Raw genomic sequence first — 22,877 nt, 5'->3', positions numbered from 1 at the left:
ACAGTCACACACACTATCAGACACACATACGCACAGAGACAGACAGACAAGCAGACACACACACACGCACACGCACACACACACACACACACACACAGTCACACACACTATCAGACACACATACGCACAGAGACAGACAGACAAGCAGACACACACACACACAGTCACAGACACGCACACTCTCTCACTCACACACACACACAAACAGACATGCAGAAACACACACACACACTTAAACACGCAGAGACACACACATTCATGTGCGCGTGTGGCGCTCACTCAGGGAGAGGGATGTGATGGTTTCGCTTGTCTCTCAGGTCCAGCAGATGCACGACATGGAGGAGGTCTGCTACAACAAGGTCCTGAAGCAGATCAGAGCTGGACACCAGGTAGAGACAACCTGCACTACTGGGGGGGGGGGGGGGGGGGGGGTCTGTGTGTGTGAGTGTGTGACTGTCTGTGTGTTGTGCCTTTAAACTATGTGCCACACCACACAGTCTCCCCTCCTCCTCCTCTCCCTGGGCAGCCTCCCAGTGCCTTCTGAGAAAACCAGAGTTGTAGAGTCAGCCATCTGCGTTCAACTCCATCTGCTCAGTGTGGTGAACTCCCTCGTAGCTGGGTGTGTCTGCTTCACACACACACACACACACACACACACACACACACACACACACAGACAGTTTCTCTCCAGTCAGTGCAGGGTTTTCCTTCATGCTGTTCAGTATCACATCAGGGATCTGAACGCAGGAAGGGTTTGCTTTTCTTCTCTGTATTCGTAGATAGTCTACAGGCATAGATGTTCCTGCTCTTTACTCTGGGGGTCTGGGCCACACACACGCACGCGCACACACACACACACGCACACACCTCCAACGGGCCCAGCTTCCTGGACACCATATTAGATTGTCAGAAGTGACTGTGACATATATTAATTTCATCTGGGACGGTGATGGATGGAGCGCTTCTTATGATGCCAGCCCGGCCCTGCAGGCCTGCAGCCCGGCCCTGCCCTGCCCTGCCGGGCTGCAGGCCTGCAGAGAGGAACTTTAATAAGCCGAGGAGCGAGCCGTTCCCGTCGACAACACTTCCTCCGCGTCGCCCGCCACTGATAAAACAGTTTTAATAAATAACATCCACTCTATTGGTCTCTGTGGAGGCCTGGCGAGTGGGCCCATTCACACTGTGTGTGTGTGTGCCCCTTTGTGTGTGTGTCTAGGTGTGAGTGTGCCTTTGTGTGTGTGTGTCTGTGTGTGTGTGTGTGTGTGTGTACCTCCCACATGCAGTTGTTACTACCTGACCTCATTTACATGAAGACAGTGAGGTTAACAGACATAGAGGATAATGTGCCTACAAGCAAATTATACATACTGTACATTCCACACACACGCACACACACACACACACGTGTCTGTTCTGGCCTCTCCTATCCTCCCTCACTCTCATTCCATCTCTCTAAAGGACAAAGTAGGAAGGGGGGAGAGAGGAGGGCGATGAGAAAAGGACAAGGTTAGAAAGAAAGAGAGAGGATGAGAGAGAGAGGGACAAAGGGGTAGAGAGAAGAGAGCGAGAGAGAGAAGTCCTTTACTTTCATCTCATAACTGTCTTGTATTTCGGTTATTGATTGCTTTTGTCTGAGCTATTGACTGTTTTGCAAGGACGGGCTGACTGTAACAGGAAAATTACACCTCTCCTCTGTCCTGTCAACAAAGCATGCAGATGGTGGTGACCTTCAGCCAGGAGGCCTTAGCTTTGTCTGACAGGGAAGCCTTTGTGTTGTGAAGACAAGTACAGGTGTATCTCCTGTGCAGCATGAAGCTGTTATCAAAATACTGGTTAGCAGAGAGCGAGAGACAGACAGACCCAGAGAGAGGGAGCGAGAGAGGGAGAGGGAGAGAGTGCTATAGTTAGCTGAGAGAATTGTTAGCTTGCGGCTGTAGATGAAGTTGTACATTAACTATTGATACGCCTAAAATATGATAAGCTTCCTGTCCACTTGGTGAAACATGTTCCTAGCTTCATGATGCTGCTCCACCTCTGGAGAATAGCTGCATCATAAACGATACCAGGTCAAACTCACCACACGTCCAGGGTGAAGTGTGTGTCCACGATGGGGCCTGATGATTAGGGTGAAGTGTGTGTCCACGATGGGGCCTGATGATTAGGGTGAAGTGTGTGTCCACGATGGGGCCGGATGATTAGGGTGAAGTGTGTGTCCACGATGGGGCCTGATGATTAGGGTGAAGTGTGTGTCCACGATGGGGCCTGATGATTAGGGTGAAGTGTGTGTCCACGATGGGGCCTGATGATTAGGGTGAAGTGTGTGTCCACGATGGGGCCTGATGATTAGGGTGAAGTGTGTGTCCACGATGAAGTGATTCATCCTCCACGCTCCCGACTGCCCTGCCCCCGAGACTGACCCCTGGTGACCCCTAACTCTCCTCTGGAGGGCTTGACCTGTCATCCTAACTTCCCTCCCTGTGTTCCCCCGTGTGTGTGTGTGTGTGTTAGGTCATGGTGTTTGTACACGCCCGTAATGCCACGGTGAGGACGGCCATGGGGCTGATTGAGATGGCGAAGAACCGTGGAGAAACATCCTTCTTCCAGGCGGAGCAGGGACCTGACTACGGACAGTGTGAAAAACAGGTACGCTGAGGTCTCACCTGGGTGGGTCTCACCTGGGTAGGTAGGTCTCACCTGGGTAGGTAGGTCTCACCTGGAAAGGTAGGTCTCACCTGGGAAGGCAGGTCTCACCTGGGTAGGTAGGTCTCACCTGGAAAGGTCGGTCTCACCTGGGAAGGCAGGTCTCACCTGGAAAGGTAGGTCTCACCTGGGAAGGTAGGTCTCACCTGGGAAGGTAGGTCTCACCTGGGTGGGTCTCACCTGGGTAGGTAGGTCTCACCTGGAAAGGTAGGTCTCACCTGGGTGGGTCTCACCTGGGTGGGTCTCTCCTGGGAAGGTAGGTCTTACCTGGGTGGGTCTCACCTGGGTGGGTCTCTCCTGGGTGGGTCTCTCCTGGGTGGGTCTCTCCTGGGAAGGTAGGTCTCACCTGGGTGGGTCTCACCTGGGTAGGTAGGTCTCACCTGGAAAGGTAGGTCTCACCTGGGTGGGTCTCACCTGGGTGGGTCTCTCCTGGGAAGGTAGGTCTTACCTGGGTGGGTCTCACCTGGGTGGGTCTCTCCTGGGTGGGTCTCTCCTGGGAAGGTAGGTCTTACCTGGGTGGGTCTCACCTGGGTGGGTCTCACCTGGGTGGGTCTCTCCTGGGAAGGTAGGTCTTACCTGGGTGGGTCTCACATGGGTAGGTAGGTCTCACCTGGCAAGGTAGGACTCACTTGGGAAGGTAGGACTCAGCTGAATGTCACATAGGAGGATCACTGAAGTGGATCCCACTGGTACAGTAAATCCTATTAGAGCTGCATGGTACCGTGGTAACGTAGAGGTTCTGTGTTCCCCCTGCCCGGCTGTGCTCACTGTTAGTTATGAGTTGTATTCATGAGATTAAAGGAGAGGAAAGTGAGAGAAATTGAGGTCAACCACCTTTCTTAGAGCCCACTCTGCCATGGAGAGAGGTAAACAAAGAGAGAGAGTGTGTGTGTGTGAAGAACATATGAAGTACAGAGTCCAGGATTGGCCCAACTTCACAGATAGGGGCTAATTAACCAGGCACAGGGCAGGCAGCTGTGTGCTGTCTGACTCTGAGGCTGTACGAGGCACTCCAGCAAAGTTCAGAGAATTGGATTATGGAATATGTAGATGTAGGGAAAGAGATGGACAAACAGGCAGCCAGACCAACACATAGACAAGCAGACAGACAGACAGACTGGCAGACAGGCAGGCAGGTAGACAGACAGACAGACAGACAGACAGGCAGACAGACAGGCAGACAGGCAGACAGGCAGGCAGACAGACAGACATGCAGGCAGGCAGGCAGGCAGGTAGAGAGACAGACAGACAGACAGACAGACAGACAGGCAGACAGACAGGCAGACAGGCAGACAGACAGGCAGACAGGCAGACAGACAGACATGCAGGCAGGCAGGCAGGCAGGTAGAGAGACAGACAGACAGACAGGCAGACAGGCAGGCAGGCAGGGCTGTTCGTCTCTGTCTAGACAGGGTTGTGTAGCGTGGTGTGGTGTGATCAGAACCTGGTCATGATAAATAGTGCTTGTCCTGGGCTCCTAGCTGCAGATGCGGATCACACTACAGGGATCAATAGACAGACTCTGCTTGAGTATCACACACGCGCACGCGCACATACACACACGCACACAGGCTCACACACATACAAACATAAACAGTCACACACACAGTCTTCCTGCTCCTGCCTTTCCCTCAGTGATGGATAGAGCTCTGTGTGATCCGGCTCACCTCCGCTGCCTACCTCTGGAGCTCTGACACATCGCAAGGACCGGGCCTCAGCTCTGTGTGTGTGTGTTAGCACACGCGTGTGTGTGTTTGCACACGCGTGTGTGTGTTTGCACACGCGTGTGTGTATTTGAGGCAGCATGTGTGTGTGTGTGTGTTTGAGTTAGCACGTGTGTTTGCGTTTGAGCGTGTGTTTATACAACTATATGCCACTGTAATGAGTCATGAGCATGCGTGCAATGTGTGTGTGTGTGAGTGCTTAAGTGTGTGTGTAATGGATAGGCTCTGTGCTGAGAGAGAACACAGAGGTGGAACGAAAGTCTTTCTCTAAGGACAGCCAAGCAGACTCTCTGCCTCCATATTTAAATCTCCCCCAGCACAAAGCTAGCTGATAAATTTAGTAACCTTTTCTGTATTCCCCGGGGCAGGGCCAAGATTGATGTGCCTCTAATCTCCAAGCTCTGTATATGGAATATGTATAAATATATACAAATCAGATCGCTTTTCATTCTTTGTAACACTTGAAATCCAGACATAGGAGATTATGTAGGGTGCTGAAAACGGCGGTGACCTGGTTAGACTTGGATGAGTTAGAAGCGTAGAAATACTGGACGCATTGCGCATATGTAGGCCTGTGTTGTGTAAGTTGTGTTGTGTAGGCCTGTGTTGTGTAAGTTGTGTTGTGTAGGCCTGTGTTGTGTAAGTTGTGTTGTGTAGGCCTGTGTTGTGTAAATTGGGTTTATGTTTATAAGTGTGTTCAACAGTAGAGAACATTCTACTGGGGCTGTGCTTCATACTGTCCAAGCCCTAACCCTAACCCCTATTACTGTCTGTCTGTATGTCTTCCTGTCTGTCTGTATGTCTTTGTCTGTCTGTCTGTCTCTATGTCTGTCTGTCTGTCTCTATGTCTGTCTGTCTGTCTCTATGTCTGTCTGTCTGTCTGTCTGCCTGTCTGTCTCTATGCCTGTCTGTCTCTATGTCTGTCTGTCTCTATGTCTGCCTGTCTGTCTCTATGTCTGTCTGTCTCTATGTCTGTGTGTTGCTCGGTCTCTGCCTGTCTGCCTGTCTGTTTCTCTTTCCGTCTGTCTGTCTTCCTTTCTGTCTCTCTATCTGTCTGTCTGTCTCTCTCTCTGTCCTGTGGAAGGGGATGAGGGGCTGGGTTAGGGTTAGGGTTAGGGTTAGGGTTAGGGTTAGGGTTAGGGTTAGGGTTAGGTTTGTGTGTTGTCTGGTGTGTGTGTTGATGGTGGGGTTGGAGGTGAGGTGGTGGGCTTGATCTTACTTTAAGCCAACACAGAGAAAGAGTGGAAGAGATAGTGGTAGAGAGACATAATACATGGCTTATTTGCACTTGGAAATTGCCCCGCATTAATATTTATAGATGTGTTTTTTAATCTCCAGTATGCATATGTAGAGAAATGCTGCACCTTTAAGGTCAATTCTATAATTTGGCATTATTTATCCTGCTTTAAAAGTCAGGAGTGATCCTGCAGTGTTTTTTCTCTCATAATGCCCATTAATTGGCTTTATCTCGGGGGCTGGAGAACCTGTCAGTCAAGCTTAGAGATCTCAGTGCTCCCACTTGAGTGAACACTGGTGGACTAATGGCTGTTTGGTAAGCACAGAGCTGCAGAGAGAGGTAGAGAGAGGTAGAGAGAGGTAGAGAGAGGTAGAGAGAGAGCGAGAGAGAGAGAGCGAGAGAGAGAGGGAGTTAGTTTCAGAGAGAGGGGGGTAGTAACAGACAGAGAGAGAGAGGGGGGGTAGTAACAGAGAGAGAGAGGGGGGGTAGTAACAGAGAGAGGGGGGGGGGTAGTAACAGAGAGAGAGAGGGGGGTAGTTACAGAGAGAGAGAGAGAGAGAGAGAGAGAGAGAGAGAGAGAGAGAGAGAGAGTAAAAGTTTCTGATTCTGAAGTGCATCAACGTGGGCTGCTCTTTTGATAAGGGTGGGTGGGTGTGTGTGTGTGCGTGCGTGCATGCTCAAATGGTGTGTACATGGGTGTGTGTGTGTATAAGGGTGTGTGTGTAGGAGTGTGTGTGTGGATGGGTAAAATTGAGGGGCATAATTCCGATGTTCATATAACAAGCAGTAGATGTTCGCCTCTGTGTGAGAGTGAGATATGGGATGTGATCTACGCTCTCTCCAGGTACACACCATCGTTCTGTTGGACACAGCTCTTAGTAAAGCAGGCCTTGTGTTTACATGTTACATGACATGTAAACATGTCTCCTGTCGCCATCTCTCCACTCCCCATCTCTCCTCTCCTCTCCCCCTACCCATCTCTCCTGTCCCCACCCCTCCACTCCCCATCTCTCCTCTCTCTATGCCTCCCCCTCCTTCCTCCTTTCTTTTCTCTCCTCTCCGAGATGAAAGTAACTGTAGACATTGTTCACTGAAAGTCCTACGTGGAGATGGAGAGACACCTTGTGGCCAGGTTGGGAACAGCGTGTCTGTGTGTGTGTGTGTGTGTGTGTGTGTGTATGTGTGGTGGCGGCGTGTGTGTGGAGTCAGTGAATTATGTTCTCAACTAGTGAAGAGGTGCATGATTGTAATTTAGGGCCCTATTTGAAGCAGATTGGATTCAATAGAGCTACTGTACTGAAGACCTATTGATGTGGATTGTTGCTCTCTCCTCCCCCCAGCTCTCTCTCTCTCTCTCTCTCTCTCTCTCTCTCTCTCTCTCTCTCTCTCTCTCTTCTGTGGACCTGAGCACTGTCTGCCAGTGTCTCTTTCTCTCTCTCTCTGTGGACCTGAGCACTGTCTGCCAGTGTCTCTTTCTCTCTCTCTCTGTGGACCTGAGCACTGTCTGCCAGTGTCTCTCTCTCGTCGGCTGTATTGATGTGTCTTCCTGCGTGACCTCCTGGGACCCTCTCATTAAAGTCCCGACACGTGTGTTTGGTCTGTGTGTGTGTTTGGTCTCTCTGTGTGTGTGTGTGTGTAACACGGAGCGCTCCCCCTCGCCGCTGCTCATCATTTGTCAGAGCAGAGCCGCTCCGTCACGGCGTCCAGACGGCCAGACAGCCCACAACAACACAGGGTTAGCAACCTCTCTCAACCTAGTCACGCAGACAGAGAGAGAGAGACGCACACACACACACACACACACAGGCAGACCAAACACACACACCCAGACCCAACACACACACACACACACAGGCAGACCCAACACACACACCCAGACCCAACACACACACACACACACACACACAGGCAGACCCAACACACACACCCAGACCCAACACACACACACACAGGCAGACCAAACTCAGTCACACCCACACTAACAGACAGACACCTTGGCAGGCCTGCGTGGCAGTAGCAGCTGATCTGCAGTCTGGTGGCTTGAGGGAGTCACGACAGCTCCAATGTTCACACTCCTGTTTATGTGCTCCATCACCTGGAAGTGCTGAGTGTCTGCCTGTGTGTGTGTGAGAGAGAGTGGTGTGTGTGTGGCTGTGTGTGTTTGAGAGAGAGAGAGAGAGAGAGAGAGAGAGAGAGAGAGTGGCGTGTGTGTTTGACAGAGAGAGAGGTGTGTGTGTTTGAGAGAGAGAGTGGTGTGTGAGAAAGAGAGAGAGATAGGTGTGTGTGTGTGTGTGTGTGTGTGAGAGAGAGTGGTGTGTGTGTGTGTGTAAGAGAGAGAGAGGTGTGTGTGTGTGTGTGTGTGTGAGAGAGAGTGGTGTGTGTGTGTGTAAGAGAGAGAGAGAGAGAGGTGTGTTTGTGTGTGTGAGAGAGAGAGTGGTGTGTGTGTGTGTGTGAGAGAGTGGTGTGTGTGTGTGTGTGTGTGAGAGAGAGAGTGGTTTGTGTGTGTGTGTGAGAAAGAGAGAGAGAGGTGTGTGTGTGTGTGTGTGTGTGTGTGTGAGAGAGAGAGAGTGGTGTGTGTGTGTGAGAGAAAGGGGTGTTTGTGTGTAAGTAGGGTGTGAGATAGCGGTGTTTGGAGAGAGTGGTGTGTTTCTGAGTGTGTGTGAGAGAGAGGGAGTGCTGTGTGTGTGTGTGTGTGTGTGTGAGAGAGAGTGGTGTGTGTGTGTGAGAGAAAGGGGTGTTTGTGTGTAAGTAGGGTGTGAGATAGCGGTGTTTGGAGAGAGTGGTGTGTTTCTGAGTGTGTGTGAGAGAGAGGGAGTGCTGTGTGTGTGTGTCACATGCTGCTATCTAATTTCTCAGTAGATGCACATTTCTCTTTCACACAAACACACACACACAATAAAACAGACATAATTATATCTGTCCTCATTCCCCTGCTGCAATGTTTGCATAGAGGGAGAGAAAGTTAAACACAGAGACAGATAGAGGGAAAGTGGAAAGGAGGAGATTGAGATATTGTGTTCAAGGGAGAAGTGTAGAGATGAAGAGGGAGCGGACTGGAGGAGAGATGGAGAGAGGAGTGGAGAGAGAGGAGTGGAGGAGAGATGGAGAGAGGAGTGGAGAGAGGAGTGGAGAGAGAGGAGTGGAGGAGAGATGGAGAGAGGAGTGGAGGAGAGATGGAGAGAGGAGTGGAGGAGAGATGGAGTGGAGGATAGATGGAGAGAGGAGTGGAGAGAGAGGAGGGGAGGAGAGATGGAGAGAGGGGAGGGGAGATGGAGAGAGGAGTGGAGGAGAGATGGAGTGGAGGATAGATGGAGAGGGGAGTGGAGGAGAGATGGAGAGAGGGGAGGGGAGGAGAGATGGAGAGAGGAGTGGAGGAGAGATGGAGAGAGGAGTTGAGGAGAGATGGAGAGAGGAGTTGAGGAGAGATGGAGAGAGGAGTTGAGGAGAGATGGAGAGAGGAGTGGAGGAGAGATGGAGAGAGGAGTGGAGGAGAGATGGAGAGAGGAATGGAGAGAGAGGAGGGGAGGAGAGATGGAGAGAGGAGTGGAGGAGAGATGGAGAGAGGAATGGAGAGAGAGGAGGGGAGGAGAGATGGAGAGAGAGGAGTGGAGGAGAGATGGAGAGAGGAGTGGAGGAGAGATAGAGAGAGGGGAGGGGAGGAGAGATGGAGAGAGGAGTGGAGGAGAGATAGAGTGGAGGATAGATGGAGAGATGGAGTGGAGGAGAGATGGAGAGAGGAGGGGAGATGTAGAGAGGATTGGATGGGGGGTGGAGAGAGGAGTGGAGGAGAGATGGAGAGAGGAGGGGAGATGTAGAGAGGATTGGAGGGGGGATGGAGAGAGGAGTGGAGGATAGATGGAGAGAGGAGGGGAGATGTAGAGAGGATTGGAGGGGGGATGGAGAGAGGAGTGGAGGAGAGATGGAGAGAGGAGGGGAGATGTAGAGAGAGGATTGGAGGGGGGATAGATTGGAGGATAGATGGAGAGAGGAGGGGAGATGTAGAGAGAGGACTGGAGGGGGGATGGAGTGGAGGATAGATGGGGAGAGAGGGGTGGAGGAGAGCTGTAAGAGGCGGCTCATCCACCCCCTCTATCAGCTCACTCAGCGTTAAAAGCCTGTGGAATGGAGGGGGCAAACATTATGACTATCGAGGGCCGCACAAGCATATCAACAATTAACAATCCTGCGTTTAGTTTAGATAAGTGTGCCCTTGATTGCATGCAGTGTCACTCTCATTGTTATCAGCGTTGGGGGAGGGGGTGTCTATGTAGGTTGAGCCTGTTTAAGGAGACAGGAGCAGGATGCTAGAAGATAGGGGGCAGGAGGAGGATGTTAGGAGGCAGTAAGAGGATGCTAGGAGATAGGAGGCAGGAGGAGGATGGTAGGAGATTGGAAGAGGATGCTAGGAGATAGGAGGCAGGAGGAGGATGCTAGAAGATATGGGGCAGGAGGAGGATGCTAGGAGATAGGAGGCAGGAGGAGGATGGTAGGAGATTGGAAGAGGATGCTAGGAGATAGGAGGCAGGAGGAGGATGCTAGGAGGCAGTAGGAGGATGCTAGGAAATAGGAGGCAGGAGGAGGATGGTAGGAGATTGGAAGAGGATGCTAGGAGATAGGAGGCAGGAGGAGGATGCTAGGAGGCAGTAGGAGGATGCTAGGAGATAGGAGGCAGGAGGATGTTAGGAGGCAGTAAGAGGATGCTAGGAGATAGGAGGCAGGAGGAGGATGGTAGGAGATTGGAGGAGGATGCTTGGAGATAGGAGGCAGGAGGAGGATGCTAGGAGGCAGTAGGAGGATGCTAGGAGATAGGAGGCAGGAGGAGGATTCTTGGAGATAGGAGGCAGAAGGAGGATGCTAGGAGGCAGTAAGAGGATGCTAGGAGATAGGAGGCAGGAGGAGGATGGTAGGAGATTGGAGGAGGATGCTAGGAGATAGGAGGCAGGAAGAGGATGGTAGGAGATTGGAGGAGGATGCTTGGAGATAGGAGGCAGGAGGAGGATGCTAGGAGGCAGTAGGAGGATGCTAGGAGATAGGAGGCAGGAGGAGGATTGTAGGAGATTGGAGGAAGATGCTAGGAGATAGGAGGCAGGAGGAGGATGCTAGGAGGCAGGAGGAGGATGCTAGGAGGCAGTATGAGGATGCTAGGAGATAGGAGGCAGGAACAGGATGCTAGGAGGCAGGAGGAGGATGCTAGGAGGCAGTAGGAGGATGCTAGGAGATAGGAGGCAGGAGGAGGATGCTAGGAGGCAGGAGGAGGATGATAGGAGGCAGTAGGAGGATGCTAGGAGATAGGAGGCAGGAGGAGGATGCTAGGAGGCAGTAGGAGGATGCTAGGAGATAGGAGGCAGTAGGAGGATGCTAGGAGACAGGAGGAGAATGCTAGGAGGCAGTAGGGGGATGCTAGGAGGCAGGAGGAGGATGCTAGGAGATAGGACGCAGGAGGAGGATGGTAGGAGACAGGAGGAGGATGCTAGGAGGCAGTAGGAGGATGCTAGGAGGCAGTAGGAGGATGCTAGGATATTAGGAGGCTGGAGGAGGATGCTAGGAGGCAGGAGGAGGATGCTAGAAGGCAGTATGAGGATGCTAGGAGACAGTAGGAGGATGCTTGGAGGCAGGAGGAAGATTCTAGGACAGGCCTGGCCAACCCGTGGCTCCTGAGCCACATGCGGCTCTTTGCCTGGTTTCATGCGTCTCTTTGCCTGGTTTCATGCGGCTCTTTGCCTGGTTTCATGCGGCTCTTACGTTCATATCTAATTTTGTGTTTGTGTTTTTTTTTTATATATGTATATGTGTGTTCGCTAGAGTTTAATATTTCCATCTCACGTAAATTCTCGTTTGACGCAAAATTTCATGTGATTGTGTCTGTACACCCACTTTGCCTATCTAAAATAGACTGCAAAACGCGTTTGGTGTGGACCAACATAAAACTCCACCTCAGCTTGGAGGGAGAGAAAACCTTATTGTTGAGTAAACAATTGGTGTCAAGTTCGCTCTGAAAATGGCAGGGAAAAAATGCTCAGCAAAACGAAAATATGAAGATGAACACAGAACGTTTTTAACTGAGTGGGAGAGTTAATTTTTTGGGGTTGAACGTAATGGCAAGCCATTCTGCCTTATGCCAGGCGTCATTAGCGCATTTCAAGGGTTCAAATCTTCAGCGCCACTTCAGCGCACTCTATGCTAACATCGACTAGGAATTTCCAAAAGGGACTTAATTGTGCAAGCACAAGATAATCATGTGTGTAAATATGTGTGTGTGTGTGTGAGAGTGAGGAGGGATGGGGAGATGTTCATGTGTGCCCGTGTGTATGATGTGACTCTTTGCAGTAAGTAAGTACTACAGTAAGTAGTAAAGGAGTCAGGAGGAAACTGCTAGGAGTCAGGAGCAGGATGCTAGGAGATAGGAGGCAGGAGGAGGATGCTAGGAGATAGGAGGCAGTAGGAGGATGCTAGGAGGCAGGAGGAGGATGCTAGGAGGCAGGAGGAGGATGCTAGGAGATAGGAGGCTAGAGGAGGATGCTAGGAGGCAGGAGGAGGATGCTAGGAGATAGGAGGCAGGAGGAGGATGCTACGAGGCAGGAGGAGGATGCTAGGAGGCAGGAGGAGGATGCTACGAGGCAGGAGGAGGATGCTAGGAGGCAGTAGGAGGATGCTAGGAGATAGGAGGCAGGAGGAGGATGCTAGGAGGCAGGAGGAGGATGCTAGGAGATAGGAGGCAGGAGGAGGATGCTAGGAGGCAGGAGGAGGATGCTAGGAGATAGGAGGAGGTTGCTAGGAGGCAGGAGGAGGAGGATGCTAGAAGGCAGGAGGAGGATGCTAGGAGGCAGAAGGAGGATGCTAGGAGGCAAGAGGAGAATGCTAGGAGGCTAGAGGAGAATGCTAGGAGGCTGGAGGAGGATGCTAGGAGGCAGGAGGAGGATGCTAGGAGGCTGGAGGAGGATGCTAGGAGGCAGGAGGAGGAGGATGCTAGGAGGCAGGAGGAGGATGCTAGGAGGCAGTAGGAGGATGCTAGGAGGCAGGAGGAGGATGCTAGGAGGCTGGAGGAGGATGCTAGGAGGCTGGAGGAGGATGCTAGGAGGCAGGAGGAGGATGATGCTAGGAGGCAGGAGGAGGATGCTAGGAGGCAGTAGGAGGATGCTAGGAGGCAGTAGGAGGATGCTAGGAGGCAGGAGGAGGATGCTAGGAGGCTGGAGGAGGATGCTAGGAGGCTGGAGGAGGATGCTAGGAGGCAGGAGGAGGATGATGCTAGGAGGCAAGAGGAGAATGCTAGGAGGCTAGAGGAGAATGCTAGGAGGCTGGAGGAGGATGCTAGGAGGCAGGAGGAGGATGCTAGGAGGCTGGAGGAGGATGCTAGGAGGCAGGAGGAGGAGGATGCTAGGAGGCAGGAGGAGGATGCTAGGAGGCAGGAGGAGGATGATGCTAGGAGGCTGGAGGAGGATGCTAGGAGGCAGGAGGAGGAGGATGCTAGGAGGCAGGAGGAGGATGCTAGGAGGCAGGAGGAGGATGCTAGGAGGCTGGAGGAGGATGCTAGGAGGCAGGAGGAGGATGCTAGGAGGCAGTAGGAGGATGCTAGGAGGCAGGAGGAGGATGCTAGGAGGCAGTAGGAGGATGCTAGGAGGCAGGAGGAGGATGCTAGGAGGCAGTAGGAGGATGCTAGGAGGCAGGAGGAAGATGCTAGGATATTAGGAGGCAGGAGGAGGATGCTAGGAGGCAGGAGGAGGATGCTAGGAGGCAGTAGGAGGATGCTAGGAGGCAGGAGGATGATGCTAGGATATTAGGAGGCAGGAGGAGGAGGATGCTAGGAGGCAGGAGGAGGATGCTAGGAGGCAGGAGGAGGATGCTAGGAGGCAGTAGGAGGATGCTAGGATATTAGGAGACAGGGGGAGGATGCTAGGAGGCAGGAGGAGGATGCTAGGAGGCTGGAGGAGGATGCTAGGAGGCAGTAGGAGGATGCTAGGAGGCAGTAGGAGGATGCTAGGAGGCAGGAGGAGGATGCTAGGAGGCTGGAGGAGGATGCTAGGAGGCAGGAGGAGGATGCTAGGAGGCAGGATGAGGATGCTAGGAGGCAGGAGGAGGATGCTAGGAGGCAGGAGGAGGATGCTAGGAGGCAGGAGGAGGATGCTAGGAGGCAGGAGGAGGATGCTAGGAGGCAGTAGGAGGATGCTAGGAGGCAGGAGGAGGATGCTAGGATATTAGGAGGCAGGAGGAGGAGGATGCTAGGAGGCAGGAGGAGGATGCTAGGAGGCAGTAGGAGGATGCTAGGATATTAGGAGGCAGGAGGACGAGGATGCTAGGAGGCAGGAGGAGGATGCTAGGAGGCAGGAGGAGGATGTTAGGAGGCAGGAGGCAGTAGGAGGATGTTAGGAGGCTGGAAGAGGATGCTAGGAGGCAGGAGGAGGATGCTAGGAGGCTGGAGGAGGATGCTAGGAGGCAGGAGGAGGATGCTAGGAGGCAGGAGGAGGATGCTAGGAGGCAGTAGGAGGATGCTAGGAGGCAGGAGGAGGATGCTAGGAGGCAGGAGGAGGATGCTAGGAGGCAGGAGGAGGATGCTAGGAGGCAGGAGGAGGATGCTAGGATATTAGGAGGCAGGAGGAGGAGGATGCTAGGAGGCAGGAGGAGGATGCTAGGAGGCAGTAGGAGGATGCTAGGATATTAGGAGACAGGAATAGGATGCTAGGAGACAGGAAGACGACCACACACAGTCAGACACACGCTCTCTCTCACACACACACTCGCACACACACACACACAAACACACACACACACACCCTCACACAGACAGAGAGACAGATGCAGGCTGTAATAGGGCTGTGTGCTGCAGAGGGCTTGTCGATGCTGACCTCCATTTGGACGCCCGCAGAGGCAGATAAAGCTGCTGCTGATGAGAGGCATTACTGCCCGGCCAGGTCACCAGCCAGGTCACCACCCCAGCCCCGCTGTGCTCTCCACACACGCCTTAATCAACAGGGGGGGGGGGTTTGTGCGTGTGTGTGTGTGTTTGGGCAAGTGTGTTTGCGTGTGTGTGTGTGTTGGTGTGTGCATGTTCTCCTCTTTAAGAACATAAAATACATCTAAAAACCTATCATCCCTCCCCCTCTCCCTCTCTCCCCCCTCCCTCAGATCCAGCGCTCCAGGAACAAGCAGATGAGGGAGTTTTTTCCAGACGGTTTTGGGATCCACCACGCGGGGATGTTGCGAGCCGACCGCAGCCTGATGGAGAGCATGTTCACCAGGGGGTACCTGAAGGTGCTGGTGTGCACCGCCACGCTGGCCTGGGGCGTCAACCTGCCCGCCCACGCCGTCATCATCAAGGTCTGACCCGTCCGGCCGCTCTCTCCCAGTCTGTCCCTCTCCTATTATCTTCCAGTCTCTCCCAGTCTCTCCTATTATCTTCCAGTCTCTCTCAGTCTCTCCTATTATCTTCCAGTCTCTCCCAGTCTCTCCTATTATCTTCCAGTCTCTCTCAGTCTCTCCTATTATCTTCCAGTCTCTCCCAGTCTCTCCTATTATCTTCCAGTCTCTCTCAGTCTCTCCTGTTATCTTCTAGTGTCCCAGTCTCCTATTATCTTCCAGTGTCCCAGTCTCTCCTATTATCTTCCAGTGTCCCAGTCTCTCCTATTATCTTCCAGTCTCTCTCAGTCTCTCCTATTATATTCCAGTGTCCCAGTCTCTCCTATTATCTTCCAGTCTCTCAGTCTCTCCTATTATCTTCCAGTCTCTCCCAGTCTCTCCTATTATCTTCCAGTTTCTCTGTCTATCCTATGATCTTCCAGTGTCCCAGTTTCTCCTATTATCTTCCAGTCTCTCTCAGTCTCTCCTATTATATTCCAGTGTCCCAGTCTCTCCTATTATCTTCCAGTCTCTCTCAGTCTCTCCTATTATCTTCCAGTCTCTCTCAGTCTCTCCTATTATCTTCCAGTCTCTCTGTCTCTCCTATTATCTTCCAGTCTCTCTCAGTCTCTCCTATTATCTTCCAGTCTCTCTCAGTCTCTCCTATTATCTTCCAGTCTCTCTCAGTCTGTCCCAGTCTCTCCCTGTATCTGCTGTTATCTTCCGATCTCTTCCTGTATATCTCAGTCTCTGCTTGTGTCTCCTACCATCTTCCAGTCTCTCTCTATCTCCTATTACCTCGGAGTCTCTCCCGAAATCTTCCAGTCTCTCCCAGACGTTGCCAGCCTCCATCGCTTCCCACTGCCCTCCCCCTCACAAACGTTCTTCTGTCGTTGCCGCGGTAACAGGGCACCCAGATTTACGACGCCAAGCGGGGCACCCTGGTGGACCTGGGGATCCTGGACGTGATGCAGATCTTCGGCCGCGCCGGCAGGCCCCAGTTTGACCAGTACGGCGAGGGCGCCATTATCACCACCCACGACAAGCTGAGCCATTACCTCACCCTGCTCACACAGCAGAACCCCATAGAGAGCCAGTTCCTGAACAGTCTGGCTGACAACCTCAATGCAGAGGTACGCACGAACACACACGGACACACACGCATGCCCGTGCACACACACACATAGATACACGCGCAGGCGTGTCTATATAAACACACAAATATAGACACGCGCTGGCGCACAAACACACAAACAGTCACGTCCATATAAACGCACACACACAGTTACACACACATACAAGAGCATTCCTCACATAGGTTCGACAAAAACAATGAGCACACAAAGGCACGACCGTGTAAACACACACACACACACAGCTGTTGTAAAGCAAATTTCATGAACACTGAGAGGCGAACGGCATTAGATGGCACCAGACTCCAGGCACAGAACTGCCTGTAGTTGCAGCAGGCCTCCACCAGGTGGTGCTGCAGGACCACGGAGCCGGTTCTGACGCATCCTCCTCTGCTCCCAGGTGGCTCTGGGGACCGTGACCAACGTGGACGAGGGGGTGAGATGGCTGAGCTACACTTACCTGTACGTCCGCATGAGAGCCAACCCCCTGGTCTACGGGATCAACCACACGGCCTATCAGGTAGAAGGGGCGGGGCCTAACTCTGGAACAGGAAACCACGCTGCCCTTGGTTTTGTTTCCAGTTTCATTATGAGGATTCATCTGTGTCTGTCTTTATCCCTCCTTCATCCTATTGTTCTCTCCCTCTCTCTATTTCTCTATCCTTCTCTCTCTCTCTCCCTTCATCTCTCTCCATCTCCCTCTCTCCATCTCTCTCCCTCCATCTCTCTCCCTCCATCTCTCTACCTCCATTTCCCTCTCTTCATCTCTCTCCATCTCCTCCATCCATCTCTCTCCCTCCATCTCCCTCCCTACTTATCTCTCCTTCCTTTTCCCTCCCTCCATCTCTCCCTCCACCTCTCTCCCTCCATCTTTGTGTCAGATGGACCCTGGTCTGGACATGTACAGGAAGGAGCTGGTGGTTAGCGCTGGCAGGAAGCTGGACAAGGCCCGCATGATCCGTTTCGAGGAGCGAACAGGATACTTCGCCTCCACAGACCTGGGCCGCACCGCCAGTCACTACTACATCAAGTACAACACCATCGAGGTACCAGAACTAGAACCAGAACTAGCCACTACTACATCAAGTACAACACCATCGAGGTACCAGAACTAGAACCAGAACTAGCCACTACTACATCAAGTACAACACCATTGGGGTACCAGATTTAGAACCAGAACTAGCCACTTCTACATCAAGTACAACACCATTGAGGTACCAGAACTAGAACCAGAACTAGCCACTTCTACATCAAGTACAACACCATCGAGGTACCAGAACTAGAACCAGAACTAGCCACTACTACATCAAGTACAACACCATTGAGGTACCAGAACTAGAACCAGAACTAGCCACTTCTACATCAAGTACAACACCATTGAAGTACCAGAACTAGAAACTCCAGCCTAACCCTGGACTTTGCCCCTCAGGAACAAATAAAGTGTATTAAGTACAATTGAATGCTGGATGCTGAGGAAACCATTTACTTAGAGAGATAGAAAATTCTAGGGGTGTTTGTTTTGTTTTAGTTCCTTCTCTAAAGTGTATCTGAGCTGCACAACGGTTTATCTGGCCTGGGTTTAATACCATGACTGTCCAGAGGACCATCGTATTCGTAAACAACCCAGATGATGTTTTGTGGCGCTGATTGGTTGAATCTATCCAATTGCGTCCAGGGGCATTTTGGCCTGTGCTCCTTGACGACATCCCTTGGATATCGCCAGTGGTTGGAGAGGCTCCACTCTAATGCCCATGTGCTGATGGGTCTGGCGATGCCAGGCTAGCAAGCTATCGTAACCCTGCTTGTTTATCTTGGTCCTAATGTTTGACCTCCGACCCCCAGACCTTCAACGAGCTTTTCAACTCCCAAAGAACAGAGGCCGACATCCTCAGCATCGTGTCCAAGGCCGAGGAGTTTGAGCAGGTCAAGGTGAGAGGTCACCCCCATCACGCCGTCACCCCCAACCCCTTCCCTTCTGTAGGTTCAGCTGCTGTGACATCATACGTCATCATGACATCATAGCTTTGGTCGGAGCGGATATCCAAAGACAAAGGCATCTGCAGTAATGTCAATCTGGTATGTGTGTGTCTATCCCCGTGTGCGTGTGTGTGTGTGTGTGTGTGTGTGTGTGTGTGTGTGTGTGTGCGTGCGCGCGCAGGTCCGTGATGAGGAGATGGAGGAGCTGGAGCAGATGCTGTGTAACTACTGTGAGCTGCCGGCGGCGGGGGGCGTGGAGAACGGATACGGCAAGATCAACATCCTGCTGCAGACTTACATCGGCCGGGGCGAGGTGGACAGCTTCTCCCTCATCTCTGACCTCTCCTACGTGGCTCAGGTCAGTCTGGGGGCGAGAGACACTCCTCTTCTCTGGGGCTTCTCCCTCTATCTTACCGGGGTGTCTTCCCAGAGGCACCGGTCATGGGGGTAGCTTTGTCATGTTGACCTCCAGGTATCTCCTCCTGGTCTGGTACAGAGCACCTGTATGCCTGCCTTCATGGATCATCCTCTGGGTTTGATCCTGGTTCATCCTCAGGAACACGTCCTCAGGTGACTGATGGCTCGGAATCTTCTGTTCTTTTCCTGTCTCTTTGTCTTTTTTCCTTTATTCTCCTTCTCGCTCTCATTCGCCCTCCTCTCCCTCTCCTCTACCCCTACTGCCTCCTCCTCTCCCTCTCCTCCCCTCTCCCTCCTCTCCTCCCTCCTCTCCTCTCATCTCCTCCCTCCTCCCCCCCCTCTCCCTCTGCTACCCTTTCCCTCCTCTCCCTCTCCTCCCTTCTCCCTCCTCTCCTCCCTCCTCTCCTGTCATCTCCACCCTCCTCCCCCCCTCTCTCCCTCTGCTACCCTCTCCCTCCTCTCCTCCCTCCTCTCCTCCCCTCTCCCTCCTCTCTTCCCTCCTCTCCTCTCATCTCCTCCCTTCTCCTCTCCCCCATCCTCTCTGCAGAAGCCATTTGTCCGTCCGTGATTTCCAGCGGTAACTACTTCCATGTGGCTGAATAGCTTGAATAGTTGGTGCAGATTCTCTCTGCTGCTAATGCGTCTGATTTTAGATCTGCCTGCGATGGAGGGGGGGTGGGAGGTGGAGTGGGTGGTGGGTGAGAATTGGGTCCGGTGGTCGGGGGGTGGAGAGGTGAGGAGGGGGAATGAGGGGGCGGATGAGATGTGGGGGCTAGCATTGAGGAGTGGCGGTTGGGGTTGGGGGGAGGGGGGTGTGGTTCGGGGGTTCGTGGGGGTCTGATCTGTACTCCAGATTGCCTCTTGATTCTCCCTCAACCCCCTAACACTAACACACAAACACATGCACTCTCAAGCACATGAACACATACTCCCTCACCGACATGTGTTCTTACCAGCAAGATAACACACAAACACACTCTTGCTATCAACAACATAGGGTTTTTACCAATAACTTATCACACACAGCTTTCTTGACCTCCAACCCCCCTCCACACACACACACACACACACACACACACACAGCAATGACTTTAGCAACTGGAACATTGAGCAGTTTCCCAGCAGTTGCAGTTGACCACAGCGCTGGTCCTGGGAGAGAGGCTGCCGTAGAGAGCCCTGGGAGCAGAGGTCCCCGGCTCTTAAAGGGACACTGACCCCACACACATCTGCTGGGCTGGAACCAACACAGCGCCCCCTCCTGCAGCCTGCCTCGCAAAGCTGGTCACTGTTAGCTAGTTAGTTAGCTAGTTTAGTTAGTTAGTTAGTTAGTTAGTTAGTTAGTTAGTTAGTTAGCTAGCTAGCTAGCTAGCTAGCTAGTTAGTTAGCTAGCTAGTTAGTTAGTTAGTTAGTTAGCTAGTTAGTTGGTTGGTTACTGGAGGTAGTTGGTTACCTAGTAATGTAGGTAGTAGGTCAGGGTTCAAATTCCGTTTTTTTTTTAGGTCGGGGGGGTTTATACACGACCTGGGGAAGAAGTTGACCCCCCCGATTGTCATTGTATAATTTGCACTCTGTAGTAGGTAGTTAGTTACTTAGTAAGTGGTTAGTAAGGTAATTAGCTTATTAGCGAGTGTGTTAGTTAATTAGCTAGTTAGTTAGCCTGTTTGTGAGCTAGCTTGTTAGCTACTTTGTTAGCTAATCAAGTAGCCAGTTAACTAGTTAGTTAGTTAATTAGCTATTAACTTTCTTGGTTAGTTGGTTAAGTAACTAGTAGCTAATGTGTTACTTAGTTTGTTACGTAGTTAGCTTGTTAATTATTTAGTTCATTAATTAGACCTATATATCTGTACTTCTATAAATCTATATATAGTTTGTCCATTTTGTCGATACTCTAAACCTGCCAGAAGCATAGTGAGACCCATACAATCAATCACAGAGCAGCCTCTTCCAACCTATCTGTCAGAGCACAGCCAGACCCAACTAATCCATCACGAGTTCAGTCAGGCCAAAGCTATTAATCAGATCACATTGTCTGGTTGAATCAATCACAGCTCCACCAGACCTGACCAGTCAAACGATGATTTTGCCTCGCTCTCTTTCTCTCTTTCTGTCTCTCCATTTATCTTTCACTCTCATCTCTCTATTGTCTTTCCCTCTTCCTCATTCATATATTTATCTCTATCTTTCTTGCACACATTTACTCTTGAATCTATTTCATGAATTCTCTCTCTCGCTCCTCATGTCTCACTCTTCTCCCTCCCTAATCTTCGTCCTCCTCCAGAACGCTGCTCGTATCGTGCGGGCCCTGTTTGAGATCGCCCTGAGGATGCGCTGGCCGGCCATGACCTACCGCCTGCTCACCCTCTGCAAGGTCATCGACAAGCGCCTGTGGGGGTTCGCTCACCCGCTTCGCCAGTTCCCCACGCTGCCCCACACGGTGCTGTCCCGCCTGGAGGAAAAGAAGCTGAGCATGGACAAGCTGAAGGAGATGAGGAAGGATGAGATTGGTGAGGAAATGTCTGGAACTGCCTCCTCACTTCCTGTTTTACAGTCTGGGGGGGGGGGGGGGGGGGGGTAGTTAGGGGGGGGGTCAGATCAGACTGGTCATACTTTAGACTTTCTTCACACCACTTTATGACTCTTACTGTGTTTTGTTCATTGTGTGTTTGAGGTGTTGTGTTGTTGTTGTGCATTTCTCCTTCCTGGTTTAGTCCCCAGTAGGGTTTCTACTTCCTGGTTTAGTCCCCAGTAGGGTTTCTACTTCTTGGTTTAGTCCCCAGTAGAGTTTCTACTTCCTGGTTTAGTCCCCAGTAGGGTTTCTACTTCCTGGTTTAGTCCCCAGTAGGGGTTCTCCTTCCTGTTTTAGTCCCCAGTAGAGTTTCTACTTCCTGGTTTACTCCCCAGTAGGGTTTCTACTTCCTGGTTTAGTCCCCAGTAGGGTTTCTACTTCTTGGTTTAGTCCCCAGTAGGGTTTCTACTTCTTGGTTTAGTCACCAGTAGGGTTTCTACTTCCTGGTTTAGTCCCCAGTAGGATTTCTACTTCCTGGTTTACTCCCCAGTAGGGTTTCTACTTCCTGGTTTAATCCCCAGTAAGGCTCTTACTTCCTGGTTCCCAGGTCACATGCTGCACCATGTGAACATCGGGCTGAAGGTGAAGCAGTGCGTCCACCAGATCCCCTCCATCATCATGGAGGCCACCATCCAGCCAATCACACGCACCGTCCTCCGTGTGCGCCTCACCATCACCCCCGACTTCAAGTGGCACGACCAGGTAACCACGGAGACCGGGCCGGGCATCACCCAGTCGCCGGTCTCTGTTCATGTCTTCTCTCTCTCTCTCCCTCTCCCTATCTCTCTCCCTATCTCTCTCTCCCCCTCTTTGTCCCTCTCTCTCTCCTTTTTTCTTTCCCTCTCTCTCTCTCTGAGTGTAAAGAGAGGTAGAGAGAGAGAGACAGAGACAGGTGAAGGAAAGGGAGAATCCCAGTGCATCCTCTCTGTTGCTTTAGAAAATAAATCAGATTGAGCCGCTGGAAGAGCCTGCAGCTTGTGTGTGTGTAGAGTCCCACAAATATGTACTGAGTGTGTGTGTGAAGTAGAGCCCGACCGATATATCGGCGGGACGATATTATCGGCCGATATTATGCATTTTCCAAGCTATCGGTATCGGCAATTATAATGGCCGATGAATGAATATTAAAGTTTTAATTTATTTATTTTTATTTTTTGATTGTTGTGTTTTTGTTCAAAGGACTTTAAGTTTCATATCTTAAGTGTGTATGTGTTTGGCTTTCCTTGCTGCATACACACAGAGACTGCGTTCTTGATGTGTACATGTAAACTACATGATACATGAGAACAAATTGTCTGGTGTCGTTCTGCTAGTTTTAGTGTTTTAGGAAGCATCATTAACCTCAGATACAAGTCTGTACTTACAACCTTTCACCCTGTGACCTATGACCTTTCACCCTGTGACCTATGACCTTTCAACCTGTCCTTCAGAGCTTCTTTGACCTACTGTGTTTGTGATACGTACATGTATGTTGTACATGCATTTGTGTGTGAGTTACATGAATGTGTGTTATGTGCATGCGTGCATGTGTTCTATATGCGAGTGTGTGTGATGTGTGTGTGTCAGGGGTAGTCCTAGGGTAGTACTAGGGGGTAGTCCTACGGGGGTAGTCCTAGGGTAGTCCTAGGGGGTAGTCATAGGGGGTAGTCCTAGGGTAGTCCTAGGGGGTAGTCATAGGGGGTAGTCCTAGGGGGTAGTCCTAGGGTAGTCCTAGGGTAGTCATAGGGGGTAGTCATAGGGGGTAGTCATAGGGGGTAGTCATAGGGTAGTCATAGGGGGTAGTCATAGGGGGT

General features: G+C 51.7%; 1 protein-coding gene across 1 annotated transcript in view; it reads left to right on the top strand.

The window, feature by feature from the left end:
• ascc3 (activating signal cointegrator 1 complex subunit 3) overlaps positions 1 to 22,877 on the top strand; it is a 66,483-nt gene that overhangs the window by 17,331 nt on the left and 26,275 nt on the right. Inside the window, exons 6-15 of the mRNA XM_067238132.1 lie at positions 318 to 389; positions 2,509 to 2,643; positions 14,782 to 14,973; positions 15,900 to 16,124; positions 16,525 to 16,644; positions 17,006 to 17,170; positions 17,967 to 18,053; positions 18,283 to 18,459; positions 20,797 to 21,022; positions 21,632 to 21,786. Coding sequence (XP_067094233.1) covers positions 318 to 389; positions 2,509 to 2,643; positions 14,782 to 14,973; positions 15,900 to 16,124; positions 16,525 to 16,644; positions 17,006 to 17,170; positions 17,967 to 18,053; positions 18,283 to 18,459; positions 20,797 to 21,022; positions 21,632 to 21,786 — 1,554 coding nt within the window. The remainder of the gene's footprint in view (positions 1 to 317; positions 390 to 2,508; positions 2,644 to 14,781; positions 14,974 to 15,899; positions 16,125 to 16,524; positions 16,645 to 17,005; positions 17,171 to 17,966; positions 18,054 to 18,282; positions 18,460 to 20,796; positions 21,023 to 21,631; positions 21,787 to 22,877) is intronic.

The sequence above is a fragment of the Osmerus mordax genome, chromosome 6 (genome assembly GCF_038355195.1).
Source record: "Osmerus mordax isolate fOsmMor3 chromosome 6, fOsmMor3.pri, whole genome shotgun sequence".
Taxonomy (NCBI): Eukaryota; Metazoa; Chordata; class Actinopteri; order Osmeriformes; family Osmeridae; genus Osmerus; species Osmerus mordax.
Note: the sequence above shows the minus strand (reverse complement) of the source record. Positions and strands in the feature narration are given on the sequence as shown.